Source organism: Urocitellus parryii, chromosome 3, assembly GCF_045843805.1.
Source record: "Urocitellus parryii isolate mUroPar1 chromosome 3, mUroPar1.hap1, whole genome shotgun sequence".
NCBI lineage: Eukaryota > Metazoa > Chordata > Mammalia > Rodentia > Sciuridae > Urocitellus > Urocitellus parryii.
Genome location: NC_135533.1, coordinates 83,062,112 through 83,083,658, shown reverse-complemented (window position 1 = coordinate 83,083,658; position 21,547 = coordinate 83,062,112). Strand labels below are relative to the sequence as shown.

The window sequence follows — 21,547 nt, the reverse complement described above, 5'->3', positions numbered from 1 at the left end:
GAGGAACCAAGAAAAGGTGATGTTTGATGTCTTGAAAAGTTTGAGTAATTTGGCAATAAAACATTACTACCAGAAAAATGTATACTGCAGCCTCATCTTCAAATTATACTCTAAAGTTTTCCAAAATTTCATGGAAAGCAATGTGTACAACAAAGTTTACATCATCGTTTTACAGAAAGTGCAAATTTGAAAAAACTCAAATTCTCAAGAATTGAGAAATGATTATACAATCTGTTGTACCTTAATAAAATAAATGTGAATCCTGTCCTTTTATGTAAATGTTTGCACAAAATACTTTTTCCAGTTCCACCAGAGGAACTGGTATCTATGGCAGTTGTAGCTTTATAAAATGTATTTCCTAAGTCTTAAAAGTTGAAATTACTCTTTGATCAATGGACTGCAGAATGGATGTTATGTATGCCAGCATAAAAACATTACCCTTATTGTACATCTCCATCAGAGCTCTTAGGTAAGCAGGTACATTTTTAATAAGGAGTAATTTTTTGAAAGAAAAAAATTTTTGAACAATTAAGTCTCAATAGTGGGCTTAAAATATTCACTAAACCATCTTGTAAACACATGCTGTCATCCAGGCTTCGCTGTTCCTCTCAGAGAGCACAGTTGATTTAGTATAATTCTAAAGGACTCTAGGATTTTTGGAATAGCAAATGAGTATATGCTTCAACTTAAAATCACCAGCTGTATTTTCTCCCCTACCAAAAGAGTTGTCCTGTCTTGAAGCTTTGAAGCCAGGCATTGATTTCTCCCAACTATTAAAGTCCTAGATAGCCTCACCTTCCAATGTAAGAATGTTTCATCTACTCTGGAAAGCAGTTGTTTATTGTAGACAGCTTAATCAAGTAATTTACTAGAAGTTCTAAATGACTTGCTTCTACATCAGCACTTGCTACTTCACTTTGCAATTTTATTTTATGAAGATGGCTTATTTCCTTAAACCTCATGAACCAACTTCTTTTAATTTCAAATTTTCTTCTGCACCTTTCTCATCTCTCTTATCCTTAACAAAAAAAGAGAGTTAGGGCTTTCATCTGGATTAGGCTTTGGCTTAAGGGAATGTTATGGCTGGTTTGATCTTCTATCCAGACCACTACAACTTTCTCCACATCCGCAATAAGATAAAAAACCATTTGGTTAAATCAAAGTAGAAGTAGATAGAATTCAGGAAATTAATCAGAAACTGGGGGCTGAATTTGAGGGACTTAGAAGTCAAAACGTGACGTCCCAGTGACAGAAATGCATGTCAGGAAAGGGAGCTAGGTTTGAAGTGTAACTCGAAGCAGTGATAATAAAACCTGCATTACTAATATGACCAGAAGGGATGCAATCCTTTAGACTTCCCAGAACACTCTAAATCACCTAAAATCGTGTTTCTTTCTAAATGCTTGCCTGCACACCCGTCTGCACAGAGACGCGAAGGGAAGGAGGAGACTTTAGAAGAAAAAGAAGCGGCAGGCTCGGGGCCAGAGTGATCACCCGCAACTGCAGCACCTTCCCCAGTCTTGGGAGTGAAGGCAAAAAAAGAAAATGGTCACAAGCTCCTGTCAAATAACTCCTGGTTCCTTGTTCATGGTATCCATCGAGGTGCTGCTGGCACCAGCGGTGGAAATACGACCCAGCCTGGGTAAAGGTCGCCAGCTGACCAGATGGTAGACCTTTAAGTGTGTCAAAGTTAGGGCGACTCCCTCTGGACGGAGATCGAACGATCCCCTCAAAGATATTACAACCTTGCTCTGGAGAATTGATACCTTAGCCGTTTAACTTCCTCAAGCCAAAAGTCTCCCGCTCCACCCTCCACGCCAGCACACGCAGGCGCGCAGAGGCTGGGAGTGACGTCAGCCCCTCCCGGCACCGCCTCGAAGTCCAACATCTCAGGCCTATCGTAAGAGCCGGACAGGAAAGGCCTGGAGAAAAAGGGCATCCACGCGACACATCCTACCCTGCTAGCTGGTAAGCGCGCGCACGTTGCTGACTGACCCTGGACGCCATAGCCAATGAGGCTCCGTAACGTCACCGCGTATGAGCCGGCTCGGCCTCACGTCAGGCCGCGGGGAGATGGAGCGAGTGCGGTTGCACTGACACCGGTACATAGGCGCAGACCGGCGTGTCCTTGGGCTAGAGAGTGGGACGTCCGGCTTCTGATCGGGATCCTTCTTTGCTTCTTTGCGCTAGCCACGAAAGAAAGGTGAGCACGAGGCGTAGAAACTGCAGCAGGTGGGAGAAAAAGCTGTGAGAGGCGCGCACAAGCGTGGGAGCACGCGGGCGGACGCGAAGCCGATGCCAGGGTCTCGGAATGGAGCTAGCGCGGGGTCGGCTGGGCTGGGACTGGGCAACCAACACTGGATGTCTTGAGATGGAGCAGAACCGTAACTAGGTAGAAGTCTGGACCCGGTGGAGAATTGGAGGTGGTTTGGATGCCGATTCGAAAAAGATGCGGTCCCCGGGTTGCCATTGCCCAGGGCCTGTGGAAGTGATCGGCAACAATTCCTCCCGGAGGGCAGGAGCGTTGGCAACGCTTCAGGTTCTCCTTCAGAGACCCAAAGCTGCCGCTCTTATGCCAAGGAGTCAATTTTTTTCCCCCTGGGCCATGTGTCATTCCTCCTGTTAAGCGTTCGGACATCTCAAAAGGATGTTGCAGCAGTCTCCTTGAAACTGATCTGAGTGACCTCGTGGTCACCCTCTGGATCTCAGAGGTGGAGGTGGGAATGTCCCTGTCCTCTCAAACTACAGCAGTGCAAGTGAAGTGAGTTAAGCTAGACGTGTTAAGGCAGAAAGAGCTGAGGCCGCCCCCCCCCAATACCTTTTAAAAATTAACGGGTTTTGCCTTATCTTCAAAGAGAAGTGCCTGTAAGTTGTAGCACAAATAAGTAATTGGGTCTTTGTAAAGTTGGGATTTTAGTGGTTTCAGTTTAATGCAGTACAGTTCAGCTTCAGATTTGTGACTTTTTGACCTTGACCTCATCTTTTGAAACTGAATTTTGAGCTAGGTTCCCACTACTCTTAATTGGGTTTAACCTTATGTCTCATACATACAAATATATATTTTAAGGAGATTCTCCTATATAGTAATTGTTTTGCTACTGAAGAGTTTTGCAAATGTACTAAATAAAGCAAAATGGGTCCTGGTACTTAGTGTCATAGATTAGCAGTTAAGTGAGTGGAGTGATCATTGGTTTCCACCATGTTATTCCTTAGGGAAAACAATTTTCTGTATTACTGTTGGGTCTTTCATTTTTTTAGAATTAAAAATGGGTGATGTTGAGAAAGGCAAGAAGATTTTTGTTCAGAAGTGTGCCCAATGCCACACGGTGGAAAAGGGAGGCAAGCACAAGACTGGGCCAAATCTCCATGGTCTGTTTGGGCGGAAGACAGGTCAGGCTGCTGGATTCTCTTATACAGATGCCAACAAGAACAAAGGTAAGAGAAGGACTGTTGTTAAATAACAGCACAAATTGCATGAATGTACTCTTATTTGGAGTATCAATTATTTAACCAATGCATCCCTTTTTGTTTAGGCATCACCTGGGGAGAGGATACACTGATGGAGTATTTGGAGAATCCCAAAAAGTACATCCCTGGAACAAAAATGATCTTCGCTGGCATTAAGAAGAAGGGAGAAAGGGCAGACCTAATAGCTTACCTCAAAAAAGCCACTAATGAGTAATAGCTACTGCCTTATTTATTACCAAACAGAAATGTCTCTTGGCTTTTTTATGTGCACCATAATTTAATTGATGTGATACACCAGAAATCAGATCATGAATGACTGACAAAATTATTTTTGTTGGACAATCCTGATTTAAGTAAAACTTGTAGTTAAATTAATATTTTGGTTATATTCCCACTTCAGTAAATTCTATCACTGTTTCCCCTTTTTAAAGTTGTGGTTGGACTTAATTAGTAATGTTCAGTATTTCACAAAAAAATGGTGAGTGACATCTGAAAACTGGTTTTATATTTAGTTTTATAGAACTGATTATGTGAATATGTTTAAAATATGGGGGAAATCCCTTCACTCTCTCAGAACCAAGCATGATTCACATTTGTTTAAATTTGTGTTCATTAGCCTATTAAAGGTTGAAGATAAGGAAGCAGTGTCTACTTTATATTTTTGTTGACCATGCCAATTTAATTAGAATTCCCTGTATCTAAAATGCTGTTCTTTCCTTATGGAAAGGCATTTTTAGTGTGGTTTATGTATGATATTGAATAAAGAATATTTAACACTTCTCAAATTTAAAGTTGATCTATAAGTTCAGATGCTTTTTAAGTCAGCATAATACAGTAACAAGTTAGACCTTACTTTATTTTCTAAGACTAAGTTATCATTCAGGATTGTTTTTAAACAACTATTCAGAAACAATACTATGGAACATCTAGGTGGTTGGTAGTGGTGCTTTTTGCCAACTTATTAGATGGAAAGATTAAGGTAAAAGAGATATACCCATCAATACAAATTTGTAAAATACGTTACCATAAGATTTAAGATAATTAAAAACAATCACAGATCATGATTTTTTGATTGTGCTTGATTTAATGACTGATGCCAAAACTATAATGGTTAAAAAGTACATAACCCTGAATGTCAGTGCAGCAGTGGTTGCTAGTTAAGTACTTTCTTAACTTGGTCCTCTAGGACAACCTGAACTAAAAACAACATATTGCTAATTCATTCCTAGAGTTTCCTTGACTGGAAAGTAAATTGCCAAACATGAATAGAGGAGTGCTTCTGGTCATGATTTGACAGTGAATGATAGTGAATAATTAACACATTATATTATTTTGTACACAATCTGCCATACATACTTAAAGAGTAGTCCTCGGAAATTTTATTGAAGATGGTGAACTTAAAGCCATAAAAAAAACACAAGGGAAATAAATCTATGCAGGTAGAGATTAGAATCGTGATTTTGTGGAACACTGAGGAACCTGAGAAAGAGGGTCTCATCTGTGATTTCAAAGACATTAGGAATAATTAAATAGGCCTCTAAAGCTTGACAAAATACTTTGAAAGTTTGAATTTTTATTCATACAAAAAATGCAAGTAAGTCAGTTTGAAAACATGGAGAAACAATTTTGGGAAGTCTTGAGACAGTATAGCATTTACCTTACAAAGGACAGTTAATAGACCTTTCATCTTGGTCGATTTTACAAATTCAGAAATTATTTAATCCAGAAGTGAAGCTAGTGATTTAGCCACTATCAAATTGAAAAATGCTGGTTAATTCATATAAAGGTGTAACTTTCTTGAGAGCTTAAAGTATTCTTATTTCTGTTTTCAGCTAAGGCCTTCATTGACACATTGTACTTGCCATGTTCTAGGCCAGTTAAAGTCAACTAAAACACCCTAAAGATTTAGAGTGTAAATGATAAAGTAATTAAAGCTAAAAGAAATATATATTTCTCAGGAAAAAAAAAAGAAACTGGGGCAAAAACCTAGAACTCTTAATTGCATATCTAGTCCATTGTAGCTGGCTAGGTTAGTGGTATCAAAAGTGAAAGCCAGATATATTTAAGGAGTATTTCTTCCAAGTGCTACCCACACTCTGGCTTTTGTCTAGAACAGCACTACCCAATAGACCTTCCTGTAAAGATGGTTGTCTTCTAGACCTGTGTGTCCACTAATAACAACAGCATGTGGTTATCAACCCCTTGAAATCTGGGGGGGGGGGGGGTTGTGACTGTAGAAGTGAATTTTTAATTTTATCCAAATAATTAATTTTCCACAGCCACAAACAGCTAGTGACCACTGTAATGAAAGTGCTTCTCCCTTAATCTAGGATTCTTGCAAATACATTATAATGCCCCTCTGAACACTGATTCCAGTACCTTATTCTTTAAACTTTACTATGCTTACCTCTATGAACTTACCATGGTTTACCTATTCTATTCATTGGCTGGCAATTCATTTTAGATAGGTGGCTCTCTGGTGGTGGCTGAGATAAGGTTTTGTGTCATCATTTTCCTGCACTTCCAATTTTGTTTTTATAGACATTGTATGTATTCACTTTAACCACTGAAGACTGTTAAGAATATGAAGAAATCCATGTTGGCTGTCTAGGAAGATGCCTTTACAGGCATCTGGCCTTCCACAGTTGACTAGTCTTGGCTATTTCCTATTGGTCAAACCTCAGACAAAAGTAAACTAAATAAACCAATTCTTTTTAGGCTATTTGGCTGCCCTTTGTCATACCAGAGTATCTTGGAAGACAGAATGTTGAACATGGAATGAGAGCTAAGGTCTTAAATTTTTTTAAGTTGTACATGGACACAATACCTTTATTTATTTATGTGGTGCTGAGGATCCAACCCAGTGCCCCACGCATGAAAGGCAAGCACGCTACTACTGAACCCGAACCCCATCCCTACAACTGCCCTTTTATGTATCCATTCTTTCCCAGTTTTCTTGTGGTTATTTTAGACATTCAGTGTTTCTCCCCTACACCTTTCTAATGACAATTGGCCTTGCGTCTCATTTCAGATATGAATTCTCAGCTTCCTGACTGCAAGGAAGTTTTGGGTCACCGCCCACCCTCCACTTTGAGCAATAATGATCTACATTCAGTGATGGTTCAGAAAGTTCAATTACATGACAACAGTAGATGTCACATACTCGGTCACTCTAATACCCATTCTTCCCCTGCCTCGATCTCCTATGGGAAGTTGGAAGAGTTCTCCACTTGCTTTCTTCTCAGTGCAGGAGCTTTGCATGGTGATCCACACTTCAATACAAATTATGCTGTCTGCGTAAGTTCTGGAAGCTATCATTTTTCTATTCACCTTAAGTGTAATGAAATTATAATTTGAAGACAGTAGGTGAAATTTATAGATTTTTTTCCAAGTTACCTGTACGGAGTTGGCTATATTTTATTGTCAGTAAGATGAAAACTATTTACACTTTGTACTGGTAGATGATGGAGGAAGATGGCCCAAGGGTCTGAGTCCTCTGCCAGCACTGCTTAACAGAATCTGAGGCATGTTAAACTTTCTGCACCTTAGTTTCCTTATCTGTAGATTAACACTAACGTCAGTCCTTAAAGTTGTTGTGACAAATAGGAGAATATATTTGGCATATACAATAAACAATCAAATGTTAGCTGTTTTTTAACTAAATGGGCTGGACAATTTGATAAATTGTTTGACAGTTGGACAAATTGCATGGAGGGACGAAGACACTAACTTAGATGATTCTTCCACATAGAGTGAACAAAAAGTTCAGTGGGAGAGAAATTTATATCCATGACACAGGCACTAATTCTAGTAATTCACCTGTCAAGTGATGTTTCATTCCCTATTAGGGACCTGGACTAAGAATCAGTGAACTCCAACCTCCACCAAATCCATTTCCTTCAAGAGCTCTTTCAAGGGGGATCTGAGACTTGTAGCCAAAAGTTAAAATGGGTGTCTAATTTTCATATATTCTCATCTCCTAAGTGTGTCTAGTTTTTCTAGTAACCTGACAGTTTTTAATATCCTATTTACTGGAAAAAATGTAAGCTTTACCTCACTTCTAAACTTTAAAGGTAAATATAAACAAAAAAGGAGACAAATCAAGACAGGTGTCTGTACATCAGAGGCACAATGGAAAGAACTTGGGGGCTTAGTTGCAGCCTCCACACTCCTCTCACAGGAAGGTTTATTGGGAGGTTCAGTCCAGGTCATGGGAGGGTGTAACCTAAAGTGCCCTTACCTGTGAACAACTAGTTTTTTTTTTTTTTTTTTTTTTTTTTAATATTTATTTTTTAGTTCTCGGCGGACACAACATCTTTGTTGGTATGTGGTGCTGAGGATCAAACCCGGGCCGCACGCAGGCCAGGCGAGCGCGCTACCGCTTGAGCCACATCCCCAGCCCAAACAACTAGTTCTTTATCCTGGCCTGTCCGATAGTGCATTGCTAACTTGTTTTGAGCAACATTCAATTCAATCGTATATAGTTAGCAACTGTTGACCCTGGAACCTCAACACCTCAGTAATTCTAGAATGGACCACACATTTTCTGTATCAGTCACTTGACTCCAGAAAAGTAAGCTTCCCAGTTGTTTTCAGAGTTTTGCTTGTCTGTTTAGTATTCCTTTTGGGTCTCATGATTTATGGAATGATAAATGTCACTTAATGCTGAAAAGAAATAATTCTTTGATGGGCATATGTAAGATGAAAGGAAAAAAAATACTATGTTAGCCAAACAGACACTGCTGAGCTCACAGGTCAAAGAGATTAAGGGAAGGGATCTGGGAGAGGAATTTTATCTTGTGAGTTTCTTGAAGCAGCCTGGTTTAAAATAATAAAAGTCAGTGCTTAGTGGGAAGTGACAGGAAGGGCCTGCCCATTTAACCTCCTCCCAACCCATTATCTTGCAAAATAATGTAAGGAAGGTTTTTTTATACTGTAACTCAAGGTCAAGTAAAGACTGAGATAGTGTACCTGCCAGGGTCTTTTAGTAGATACCCTGTCTAAAAATTCTGGTGGTTTTCTTTCTAGTCTCCATCCTTTAAAAGTTGATTAGGCAGGATAGCACCAAGGCCTGCCTATCTTAAATACTAGAGAACACAAGGCAGGGTGTGGTGATTTTTCTAATGCATCCTGTATGTTGAAGCAATTGCCCCTTCTGCCCAAGCTAGTTCTGCAGCAGAATGTCCTGAAAGCAGAGATCTCATGGCCTTCTACATGGCAAATACCATAACTTTGAGTTCACAGGAAATAGGGGTGTAGCCTTCAGGACAGTCACAACCTTCCCATCATTTCCTCCTCCCCTATTTCATTGATCATTCATTCTCAGTCTCCATCATAAGCTTCTTTTTTGGGTTCATTCCTGCAGACTGCCATTTGCCTACTCAATACCCATTCTCCCCTTCAATTTTAGTAACAGAACCTTGATATTTTTCAGAGAGATAATGGACCTGTAACAGACTACACTGTCCAGCTTTCCTAGGTGTGGTCAGCATATGAAATAGAGTCAGTCATGTGGGACTTCTGCAATATCTTTTTTAAAGAATCTGACTTAAGGGCTGAGGATATAGTTTATTTAGTTGGTAGAGTGCTTCCTCGCATGCACAAGGCCCTGGGTTCAATCCCCACCACCACAATCATCATCATCATCATCATCATCTGACTTAGCCAGAAGGACTTCCCTTTTTTGCCCTTTGTTTTGCCTCTATTTCCTGCCTAGACCCTGGGCAGATAGCTGAGCTCCCCTCGAAGCCATCTTGGATGGAAGGCATTACTGAAGAAGGTAGCTATGCCCCTGAGCATGGAAGGGCAGAAAGATCTGGGATGTGAGTTCTGTGGTGAAGCTGCCATACTAGCCCAGTTTAGTAAACATTCTTTTCATTTAAATCAGTGTATAAAAGATGCAGCTGATTTGTGTTAATCCTAATACACCTACCCCTTATGGAATAGTACTCCCTAAAGTTACATCTGTTATATGTTTTTGTTTTTCATTTGCTATAGGTACACCAGTAAATTAAGCATACTTTGGCCAGTAACTGCATATCTATATCTATATATCATATCTCTCTTGAGAAGAACCATACATTCAACTGACTTTTAAATAACTTTATTTGATCCACCATAGATACTGTGAAAGTTTGAAAAGGGTCCTCCAAATATGTCCATTCCCTAATCCGGGGATTCTTCAAAGGGTACTTTGTCTGTCAATAGGGACTTTATGAATGTGATCAAGTTAAGGATCTTGAGAAGGGAAGTTTACTTAGTTTATTTTGGAGGGTGTTGTGATAGGGATTTAGAATAAGGAGAAACGATCAGTTTTAAGAGAAATACCCTCAAACTATTGAAATGCAGAATCAAGCCATTGAGATGCAGAAAACACATTAGCAAACTTGGTCCAAGCCCTTGTAAAATGAGGGAAATAGGCAAGTGCAGGAAAACTGTTGCAAATTGTGTGGCTCCATCCTGGATCCACTTTTATTCTGAACCCCTGATCCTATTAATATTGGACCCTCAGCCCAAGCCCTGCTTCTCACTTTGGAGTCCACATTCTCCCTTGAATTTGTATTTACTTTCTTAAATAAACCTCTTGTTATGCCAGATTCGTGGGACCCCAGTATACCTCAGGGGCCGAATCCGATGCAAGCACACAAGAGTCTTTATTGCAAAGCCTTCAAGGGCCTGAGAGCCTCCTTAGGCTGAACCAATTAAGCAGTCCGTTAAAATTGATTGAAATCAGATCCATAGCAGCATCAAGAAAAATGGTAAATTTCAGTGCTTTTGATAATAAGTCTGTGTAGCATTGCTTTTATAAGGAAAAACTTTTAAATACTTTTTGGATTTTTTTTTTTTTTTTTGGTAATATGAAGCCTCAGAACTTAGCTGGTTATCTTCTCAGATTGTTATGCCAGATTTGTGGGACCCCAATAGACCTCCAGGAGCCGAATCCGATGCAATCACACAAGAGTCTTTATTGCTCGAGCCTGGACTCACAACCATTCCCAACGCAACGGTCCCAGGGAGTGAGTGAGTCCTGGTCCTTTGTTCAGTGAGATTTTATAGGTTTTGGGGGGATTCTCCTATTCGTCACAACATCAAACAGCAAATCATTCCATACCTCAGGAAAGTCAAACAACAACTCTTAACATTGATTAGCACATTCAATGGCAGGAATAAGTTGGGTAGGGGTGATTGGTTAGTAAAAGAGGGGGATTCCTTTGAACTGATTGGTTTAGGCCATGAGGGGTGTACGTGCTAAACTACATGGTTTCCCAACATGTTATCAACCACCATAAACTACTGGGGGGTCATCTGGCATCCCAGGTATTTTCCCTGTCTCATGCTGATTGGTGGTTGCTAGGGGGGTTTCTATGGGTCCTCACCTAGCCTGACTGAGTCAGGGACACCTGGCACTGCAGAGCTCTCCGGTTATTTGTAAACAACTCAGCAGGGTGGCTATCTGCCTAGAAAGGCTCTGTGGGTTTTTTCCAAGGACCAGGGTCACGCCCCCTCCCTTAGGACAAGCCTTGAGGTAGAGGCTGCTGATATTTATTTATTTTTTAAAATGGAGTCACTTTAGTTTCTCACTCTGTCTTTGGCTGGTGCTGAAATTCTTACCATCTTGTATGTCAAGAACCCCACTGTTCCTGGGTTGAGTTCCCTTCTTATTTTTGTGGGGGAGGGTACTGGGGATTGAATCCAGGATCTTGTTCATGCAAAGCAAGCACTCTACCAACTGAGCTATACCCCCAGCCTGAGTTCCCTCCTATTCTGGGACTCCTTGAACACTTCTCCAGAAACCTCTTTTCTCCCATAACAGGTGTGGTCTAATTACAATACGGTCCTTAAAAATTAGGGAAACAGGAATCAGGTCAGAGAAGGCAATGTGACAAAGAAAAAAGATTGAAGTTATGTGACCACAAACCAAGGAATGTTGCTGGCCTCTGTGGAACATGGAAGAGGGAAGGAACTGATTGCTTGTTTGAATTTCCAGAAAGAACTAGCTCTGGGGCTGGGGATATGGCTCAAGCGGTAGCATGCTCGCCTGGCGTGCGTGGGGCCCAGGTTCGATCCTCAGCACCACATACAAAGAAAGATGTTGTGTCCGCTGAAAAATAAATATTGAAATTCATTCTCTCTCTCTCTCTCTCTCTCTCTCTCTCTCTCTCTCTCTCAAAAAAAAAAAAAAAAAAAAAAGACTGGGAGAATGGATTGTCTTTTAAAAAAAAGAACTAGCTCTGTTGACTCCTTGATTTTAGGTCACCGAGACCTATTACAGACTTTTTGTTGCCAAAAGTTGGGTCCTTGTCACCAATGCCAATCCAATAACGAGGACTCAGTTTTGACAAAAAGGAAAAAGAAAATTGATTACTTTGCTAGCAAAGGAGAAAATTAAAAACCAGCCTCTATCTCAGAGAAAAGCCTGTCCAAGGAAGGGACATGACCTTTGTCCTTGGAAAGACCCACAGAGCACTCTTAGGCACATACCCACCCTCCTGAGTTGTTATCTACAAATAACAGGAGAGATCTGCTGTGCCAGGTGTCCCTGACTCAGTCAGGCTAGGTGGAGACCCATAGTAACTCCCTAGCAGCCACCAATCAGCATGAGACAGGGAAATACCTGGGATGCCAGATGACCCTCCCAGTAGTTTATGGTGGTTGATAACATGTTGGGAAACCATGAAGTTCAGCACTACTCCCCTCATAGCTTAAACCAATCAGTTCAAACAAATCCCCCTCTTGTAGTAACCAATCACCCCTACCCAATTTGTTCCCTCCAGTGAATGTGCTAATCATGTTTTAGAGTTGTTATTTGATTTTCCCACGGTGTATGATGATTTGCTATGATGTATGTGAAGTCCCTGCCTTCCCCAAAGAGTGTATAAAACTGCTGCAAACCCTGGGCTCAGGGCCTCTCAGCGTCACCAGTTGCTGTGTGCACGTGGAGGACCGAGCTAGCTCGCAATAAAAGCCTCTTTGCTGCTTACATCGATCACAGTCTCTGGTGGTCTTTTGGGGGTCCCGAATTCGAGCATAACAAAACACAGGGAACTCCTGTCCCAAAGGCTATGATTCTGCCCATCAGCAGGAGCAGGGGGCTTTCAAAGAGTTGACTCAAAGGTTACATCCCCTGTGTTCTCTGGCTGGAGTTATAATTCATTTGTTAATGTGAGAGACTGTCATTTCTGAGATCTTCTAGAACCATCCTCAAAATCTGAATGACTTCATTCCTATGGTGGGTGTGTACTCAGGGACAAACTGCCCTGCCTAGGAAGAAAGGTAATCCAGTTTCCTCTGAGATTAGGGAGGGGGAGGATTAAGGAGGAGCAGGGAGAGAGGAAGAGAAAGAAATACTCCATTTGAAAAATAAGTTGTGGCTGGGGTTGTAGCTCAGCTCTCACCCAACACGTGTGAAGCACTGTGTTTAATTCTCATCACCTCATATAAATAAATAAAAGTCTATCTACAACTAAAAAAATGTCTAAAATGAAGAAATTGCAGTGACAGAGCAGCAAAGGGTTATATTCAAATCATAAAGTGGACCACTGTTACATTACTTTCAAGCCAATTTAAAAGAGAGAAAGGGACAGAGAGAGAAATGAAGGGAAATGGGCCTGTCTGTCTTTTCTGATGGTTCTCCACAATAGTGCTCTGCTGGAAGAGAGTTCATCTTTGAACTCAGGCCTCCCAAAGTCGTCCACCCTCCCTCTTTAACCTGGACCTATAGGTTCCCTTTCAAAGAAGCTGCCCCATTAAGAAACTGCCTTAAGGACAGAGAGAGAGCACTCTTACAAAAGTTTCCATTACAAAAATGATAAACAGGTGAGGGGATGGACATATTGTCTTGATTTCATCTTTCTACAATGTATACATATATCAAAGCCACACTCCCCCATGAATGTATCAAACATTAGGCCTAGGAACTTAGAACTTTTCTAAGAACTCACTAAGAAGGTCCGGGGCCATAAGCAGCTCAAAAAAGAAAAGTAAAGTTGTTGATGCAGCCACTGATGATTGGTTAATGGGGTCTCAGGGAACTACAAGATTTTTCAAGGGTGAGGAGCAAAATTATGGATGAAGAGTAATTGTGGCCACAAAAATACCAAACTGGTCTCTCCTTGAGTGACTTCCTGGACTCAGTGCAGGTAGGTCTGTGTGTTCTCTTATTTCCATCTCTAGTTAACTTTTATGTCATTCCTAATTTTATGTCATTCCTATAATTAGAATTGCCCCCCCCCCATGATTTAAAAAAAAAAAAAAAATCTTCAGTCAGGATTCCTAAGAAGGAAAAGAGGCCTTCATTAAGAGTCTTCAGAAAAAAGGAAATTTTGAAGGTTTTTTTTTTCTTAAGATAAAATCAATAAGGAAGAGTCTGAAATTTTGCCTTCCTTGCACAATAACAGGTTTCCCTACCAGTTTCATGGATTCTGGCAAAAGACACAAGACTCCTGGACAGAGAAAAAGGAACATTTTTTAATTGCTACATTAGCAGAAACCAGACTACCAACATTTTTGTGTCATATTCCCAATTCCCAGCTCCCAGAGGGCAACACAAAGTGGTTCAGATAATATCTACATATGCAGAGGGTTATATTGAAAAACCAGCCTCTACCTCAGAGCAAAGCCTGTCTAAGGAAGGGGGCAGCGTGACCCTTGTCCTTGGAAAGACCCACAGAGCACTCTTAGGCACATACCCACCCTCCTGAGTTGTATATCTACAAATAATAGGAGGAGATCTGCTGTGCCAGGTGTCCCTGACTCAGTCAGGCTAGGTGAGGACCCATAGCAACCCCTTAGTAACCACCAATCAGCATTAGACAGGGAAAATACCTGGGATGCCAGATGACCCTCCCAGTAGTTTATAGTGGTTGATAACATGTTGGGAAACCATGAAGTTCAGCACTACTCCCCTCATAGCTTAAACCAATCAGTTCAAACAAATCCCCCTCTTGTAGTAACCAATCACCCCTACCCAACTTGTTCCCACCAGTGAATGTGCTAATCATGTTTTAGAGTTGTTATTTGATTTTCCCTCGATGTGTGATGATTTGCTAAGAGATGCTATGATGTATGTGAAGTCCCTGCCTTCCCCAAAGAGTGAATAAAACTGCTGCAAACCCTGGGCTCGGGGCCTCTCAGCATCACCAGTTGCTGTGTGCACGTGGAGGACCGAGCTAGCTCGCAATAAAAGCCTCTTTGCTGCTTACATCGATCGCAGTCTCTGGTGGTCTTTTGGGGGTCCCGAATTCGAGCAAAACAATATTACACGAGGAACCCAGAGCATAGGGAACCCAAATCTTTCATAATGGGCTGAATCCTGCTTGCCTTTTGTCACAATGGGAGACATTATCTTTATTTTACTTGGATAGGAAACAAATCTTCCCTTTGTTCCAGAGGATCACAAGAAAAGGGAATCCAGAGATAATCTTAAATACACACACACACACACACACACACACACACACACACACTTTCATTCTATTTATATGAATATCTCTATCTTCCAAGGCTATTCATTTTACAAAAATCCTTCCAAAAAACCATCCCAAACCAAAACTGTGTTCACAAAGTGAGTGGACACGTGAGAGATTCATGAAGAACTGTCTCCCAACTTGCTCATCTAATATCAGGGGAAATCCAAAATGCAGCTGGTCCTCACAGAGTCAAGAGCAGGCATGGCAGGAGTTTGGGGATCACAACTCTAGAGCAAAACCATTATCAGGACTCAGCCATAATCCATGCTTTTTTTCTGCCCTGCTACAAACTGGAATTCCTTCTTCATTTCAGTGCAACGTAAAATTGGCCTCCCTCATCTTTTAATCCCAGATCTTCCGTCATATATTGCTGACAAGTTTATATTTAAGCATTGGTCTGATCCTTCCGTGGTCTAGACAACAGTGATTGGAGGACATATGGTCTTAAAAACCTCCATGTGGAACACTGTTAGTGTCCCCATGGAGTTTCAAATAATGACCTCTCTTCCTCACACAAGTTCTGAATGAAATGAAATATACAACAAAGAACAAGGCAGATGGGAAATTAAATCATCTAGTTCACTGATGAAGATAAAGCTGGAAAACTTAGGCAAGGGCCAGGTAGACCTACTAACTGAACTCTAGAGGTATACAGATATAAATATGACTTGCAGGCAGAGTAGGAAAGTCTGTTTCCTTGAGCTCTCAAAATGAAACTCCTAAAAGGCAAAAGAGAAGATTTCATCCATATGTGACCATTTTAATTCTTCCTACATTTACATAGGAAGTGGTGAGGGAGTAGAAAGAGGTCATGAGTTCTATTAACTGAGTTTCTTCTACATGAATGCAAACGTTGGTCAATGTTTTTCCCCCACTAATAGGAAACAGTAACTGTGGGTATTAAAAGCATCTTCAGTCCTTATCCATTTCCTATCCTCACTGCCCTGTCCATATCCCTGTGGAGTCTCTGAGCCCCTGGAGTACACCATCTATGTCCCATTTATCTTGGTATCCCTAATATTCTACTTGGCAGTAGTGATCTAATAAATAACCCACAAATTAATATTCATGATCTTCCCCCCAACTACAATATAAGTTCTGTGATGGCAGAGTCACCTCCTTTAATTTTTATTCCCCGTGCTGCTGTTAATTAATTTTATTTGATTACATGCACCAGAGATCTTAGACTCCCTTAAGAAATGGGCGTTTATTGTAAAAGAAAAAGAAACCTATTGTAATGTAGGAATGTAGTATCACAAGAGCCTGTAAGAATAACTCCATTCACAGTTTAAGGCAGCTTTGGCACCAAATTAAAAGGTTTGCCCCTTCTGCAGCAGTTGTTGGATCTTTAATCTAACATGCTGCTATTAACCTCTTATAGTCTTTGCTTCTCGTTTATGTCTTTTGTACATCTGTTATTGACTAACTAACCTTGTCCCCATTCAACTCTCTGAGGGAGAAAATCTGATTGACCAATCAGGTCTTTCTGATTGCTAGGGCTTTCTAAGCTACGCCACTTCACAGGTTGCCAGGTCCCCAGTTACTCTACCAACCTACAGCCACTTCACCTAGCTGGGACTCTGGGGAGCTACTCTCTCTAGGAAGCAGTTATTGGACCTGCCATGTCCTGTGAGTGGCATGTCTAATAAGGGCCTTACACAGAGTTCAAATTAAATGTTTGTTTATGTTATCTGGGAAAGCCAGAAGAATATTATGACTATGTATAATTTATTGAATCCCATTTAGTAAATCCTGGGTGTTTGGATGATAACATCGAGCTAGGGCATTAAAGGCCTATTCTTTGATTAGTAGTTGTCATTGCCATTTTGAGTTTATGAATCTGTCCTTCTCTTCACATTTAGTTCCCTGCCTTTGACTAAAAAACCAACTTGCTTTTGAGACTGAACATTTTCCTCAAAAGTCTAGAGCCGTGACACTTTGTTTTCCAAAGATCATTTGCCAAAACAATACGTTTTTTCCTCCTCAGAATCATTCAATTATGGCAGGACCTTTATACAAATAAGCAGTTTTACATTATCCTGATTTGGGCTTTACCTCATGTCTTTCTAAAAAAAAAAAAAATTAATATAAATTCAAAGTAAATATTTTGTATACTATTAATATTTTACGTACATTATTTAGTCCTCCTAACAGTCCCAAGAAGTAGGTCTAAAACTATTTTACAGACTAGAAAATCAAATTCTGAAGGAAGATTACATAACCTGTCCAAGTTGGCACAATATCGAACATATAGAATGGAGGTAAGCCCATGGCAGTCAACATCCATATGCTTTATAGTCATCTATGTTGAGTCATTTTCCAGGCTTTATCAGAATACAGGCTATCATTTGGGGGATCACAAAAGTAAAGCCATCTCCCAGCTCTCTTGTCTTGATTACCACCCCTGCATTCTCCAGTGCCTGCATTATCTGAAGCAACTGAGTGTGTGTTCTCTTTGGTTCCATCCATCCGTCAACATCACAACATATTTTCATAACATATGAAAGTAATTCTTGGAGGCCTAAAATGTTAATTTACATTTAAATGATGTAAAAGCCCATTATAGGACTAAAGATGATCTGGAAGCTCCAGAGGGAATACATGGGGGAAAGAAAATTGTTGGAGAAAGTAAGACGAAAAAGAAAATAAGGGAAAATAAGTAGTTTGTGTTCTTCTCAGTTTTGCCTACAGCTGTAATTCTGAGTGTGACAAAAGCCTTTTAAAACTGGTAGTTAAATTCTGATACTTCCTATAAGAGATGTATTTTAAAACATCCTTTGGCAAATCATGGAGAGTCAGCTGTGTTGGACCTCATATCGAACACTAGAGGGCGCTAAACTCCACAGTGATGCGCAGCCAGGCCACTGAGGCCTGATCTTGCATTGGATGTATGCACATTGTTCCAAGTGATATTTCTTAAAGTTATACCACATACTAAACAAGCTTATAACTTCTTTCCTTAGCTAAATTACTTATAGTTCAGTTGATACCCATATCAGTTAATTATGATTTTATGTGCCTGTGATATTTGTCAGTCACCATATGAAAGATATTAATATTTCTAAAGAAATCAAAAGGTCAGTCAGTCTTGGAATATAGAAAAAAAAAGCTTCAGAGGCCTCATTAGGGGCCACCCAAGTTTCCCGTGTGAAGAAGGAGCCTTAGTGAAAACCTCAAGTGTCACTGTCCTGGAAGACCCACACTGTTTTAGCTAGAGCGTGTTAACTCTTCTAACCCCCATGTTCTGGTCCCATGCCCACAAAGCAACCTCGGACAAGGATTTATCTTCTTATTGGGATCTGCCTGTGGATGGGGTATCATAAGTAAACTTTTAAAGTTTCTGTGACAAAACAAAACAATAGTGAAAATATTATAAACCAATAATGGTGGCTGTTACATTTTTGTTGTTGTTGTTGTTAAATATTTGTTTTTTAGTTGTAGATGGACAATGATACCTTTATTTTATCTACTTATTTATCAAATCCAGGACCTCATATGTGTTCGGCAAGTGCTCTACCACTGAGCCACAACCCCAGCCCCGTAGCTGTTACATTTTTTAATTTAGATGGGTTGCAAGATTAAAAAAAAAAAATTTAGCACTCAGATTTTACATCTGACTATAGATAGAACCATTAAAAGAAATAGGAAAAGATTAGGGACAGTGTGAATTAAGGTTTTGCAATGAATTTGAGGTATAGGCTGTTTGTGCAGGTGGCAACTATCTTATAATTGGAAATGAGATCTTATATAGGAGAGATGAGGAAGGAAGATACCAGTTATGACTCACTGACACCTCATTGTCTTATAATATTTTATCAAACAAAAAAATCTTATTCAAACTTCCTAACTATCCTACAAGATGGATTAAACAACTAACCCAGGATTGTAACTCAAACAATATGACTATAAGTTTCATGTTCTTTGACTATAGCACATTTATCTATACAGGTGCAGTACAGAAAATCTGTATATTATTCTTCTCACTCATAATTCTCATAATTATTTTACTTTTAATATATTTTTATTTTCAGTATTTTAATGGCTACATGATAGAACTGTGAACAAATCCATCATAATTTATTGAAACTTTCCTCTCAGATATTTTGGTGATTTTAAGGTTTCCTATGCTATGAAAAAAAAATTATCATGAACTTCTTACTCTTTATCATAGATCTTTTTTCTTTAAAATTTCAGGTTATCATCTGCAAAAGATTGAGAAAGACGTTTTGGGGATCCAGGTGTTAGGTGAGATTGCAATAAATCACCCAGTCAATCTTAAAGCAGGAGACGGAAACTTTATTCACCAGTTGGCAGTCAGGATCCACCAGCTGGTGGGCCAAAGGGTAGGCTGCAAGTCTATACCCTTCAACCTCCTCCTGGGGTTTGAGTACACCTTTTTATAGTCCAAAGCCATATTAATTATAAGTGGCTGTTGCTATTATTCAAAACCATAAACAAACATCGAGATCTAAAATCATAAGCGGAAGGGGGAGTAGGTCAAAATGTCCCTAGTTGAGTACAAGTTAAAGAATGGTTACTGACATCTAGACAATCAATCTCTGGCAGGGTACACTGTCCAAGAAAAATGGGAACCAAAGAGAGAACAATTTTACATTGTATAAAAATTGCCATTTTGTGTTGCCAAACATGCTATGCTAAGCAACTGCTGATGGGTACAGAGATGGGGCTTTCCCATGGGAGAAGCAGTTTTTACGTAACGTGATGTGGAATCTCAGGGTAAGTTGGAGTCTGTTTGGTCATTGCCCATATAGCCTGGCCCATAACAGAGGGATCTGGAGAAAGGAGAAAAAGAGAGACTGACTAAAGTTGGAAGTAGAGGAAAGATGGAATAAGATATCAAATGGGGGGGGGGAGGGAACATCATCAAGAACACAATTCAAGACATTTCTCTGGAGGAGAAAAGATGTCTCCTCTTCTAAAAAAGTGAAAAAGGTAAAATGGGAGAGACAGAGAGAAATTCTGAAAGAGAGGAGAGGGCGAACAGCTCGAGTTTTGAGTTGGGGAGGAGGGGAACTGAGGGAACAAAGATCAGATGGTTTCTGTCACTGCAGAAAAGCAATTGATTAGGATAGTGGGCAATGACAAAGAGTACAGTGCTTTGGGAACCAAACAGCCAACAGAAATGAGTAAAAGGCCTTGAAAACATCAGTGAAGCATACTTGAAGCTGGAGTGTGAACAGGTAGATGGGCTGCCAGTGAAGCTCTGTGACCTTCTACAGCAGCTCTCAGTGTCCTGGACAGGATGACAAGGTTTGGGGGTGAGCTTGGCAGGCTTGGAGGGAGGCAGAGGTCCCACACCCATTCTTGACCTCGGCAATGCTCCAGCCATTCTGATAGCTTCTCACTGGTTAAGTGCCAATGTCTTGGCCATCACCACCATGATTCTTGTCCTTGTCATTGCCCTAGGGAATATTCACTGCCAGCTCCCTTTGTGCCAGGCAGTGTGTTTAATGCTTCCCATGTACTTCTCCTTTAACCTTCACAGCAACACTAAGGGACTAGAAGTCTATCCCCCATTGACAGGGGAGGAAGTGGAGGTCTCAAGAAACCATGGGGTCTGCCCAAGGTTACATGGCAAGGTCATATCTCTGCACTCTGGATGATGTCATTCCTTTGATGTAGAAGCCTCTAACCCAGGGAAGCACCCTGACTTCTTGCTCCCACCCTCACCTTGGGCAACTCATGTCAATCTGAGTGTCGTATTCCACATCTTTTGGGTTTCTTCATTATAACCTGAGAGAGCTGATCAGGCTGACCCTGAATTTCCTTTCAAAAATTGGCATTGCATGAGAAAATGCATGTTAAAGTGAGAAACTAGACTCCTGCAGGGATAAAAATTCTGAGCGCTGGACTAGGAAGGAGGCCAACAATTATTATGAGGCATCCCCGGCTTACACAGGGAGTCCACCGCAAAGCTCCTGAGTTCCTTGATAATGGTGTTTCCTCTACTCCCAGCGCAGGTGGAGGGAGAAAGTCATCTGACCCAAGCGCTGCATTACCTTCTGCGCCCAGTGGGTGGCGATAGCCACACTTGCTTTTGCTGGCCACCTACATCCTACAACCACACACAGTTGTATTAAATAGTCATCTAAACACTTAAATCTTTCTGTACCAGTTGCAAAACAGCCCCAGCCTGAGTCCCCTTGTATCTCTCACCCCCCCAGCTGCCCTGACTCTTCTCCTTGAACCCTCCATAGACCCATACAATGCAACTAAAGAGGTAATGACCCTTTCCGCTCAGAGACCTCCTGCAGCCTGCTCCTGTGAGTGGACCAACGTGAGCTTTATTTGTTTGGGGCTGGCAACCAGACAAAGGTCTTTTAATATTGCACTCACTTAAGACTAACAGAGAAATCATGGAACCTGTCACAGAATTCGTCCTGGAGAAGGGAAGGAACCAGTTGTTTTCTGACTGTACCTGTTTTGGGTTCAAATACCTACTGCACTATTTACCTAAGAATACTTAGGTAAATCCACAATCACAATAACAAAAATCAGAAAAGGAGAAAGCTAGTCAGAGTTGCAAGACCCAAGAGAAATTTACACAAATCCATGGCACTCCTACAGGATTAAAATGTGCAATGACCCCA

At 40.7% G+C, this 21,547-nt stretch overlaps 1 protein-coding gene and 1 long non-coding RNA gene across 4 annotated transcripts in view; one reads left to right on the top strand and one right to left on the bottom strand.

The window, feature by feature from the left end:
* The window catches only part of LOC113190733 (uncharacterized), a 79,535-nt gene extending 77,450 nt beyond the window's left edge, over positions 1-2,085 (bottom strand). For 2 of the 3 annotated variants that reach the window (XR_013343329.1, XR_013343330.1), the window contains exon 1: positions 1,767-2,002. This is a non-coding gene — a long non-coding RNA (uncharacterized LOC113190733). Of the gene's footprint in view, positions 1-1,766 lie in introns of all 3 variants that reach the window. The other variant, XR_003301816.2, reaches the window with a different exon arrangement.
* A 13-nt stretch (positions 2,086-2,098) lies between these two features.
* Cycs (cytochrome c, somatic) lies at positions 2,099-4,109 on the top strand. Its single transcript, XM_026400231.2, has 3 exons — positions 2,099-2,203; positions 3,259-3,435; positions 3,534-4,109. Exons 2-3 carry the CDS (start codon positions 3,267-3,269, stop codon positions 3,680-3,682), a joined length of 318 nt encoding a protein of 105 aa, XP_026256016.1. The 5' UTR covers positions 2,099-2,203; positions 3,259-3,266; the 3' UTR covers positions 3,683-4,109.
* Positions 4,110-21,547: the final 17,438 nt, after the last annotated feature.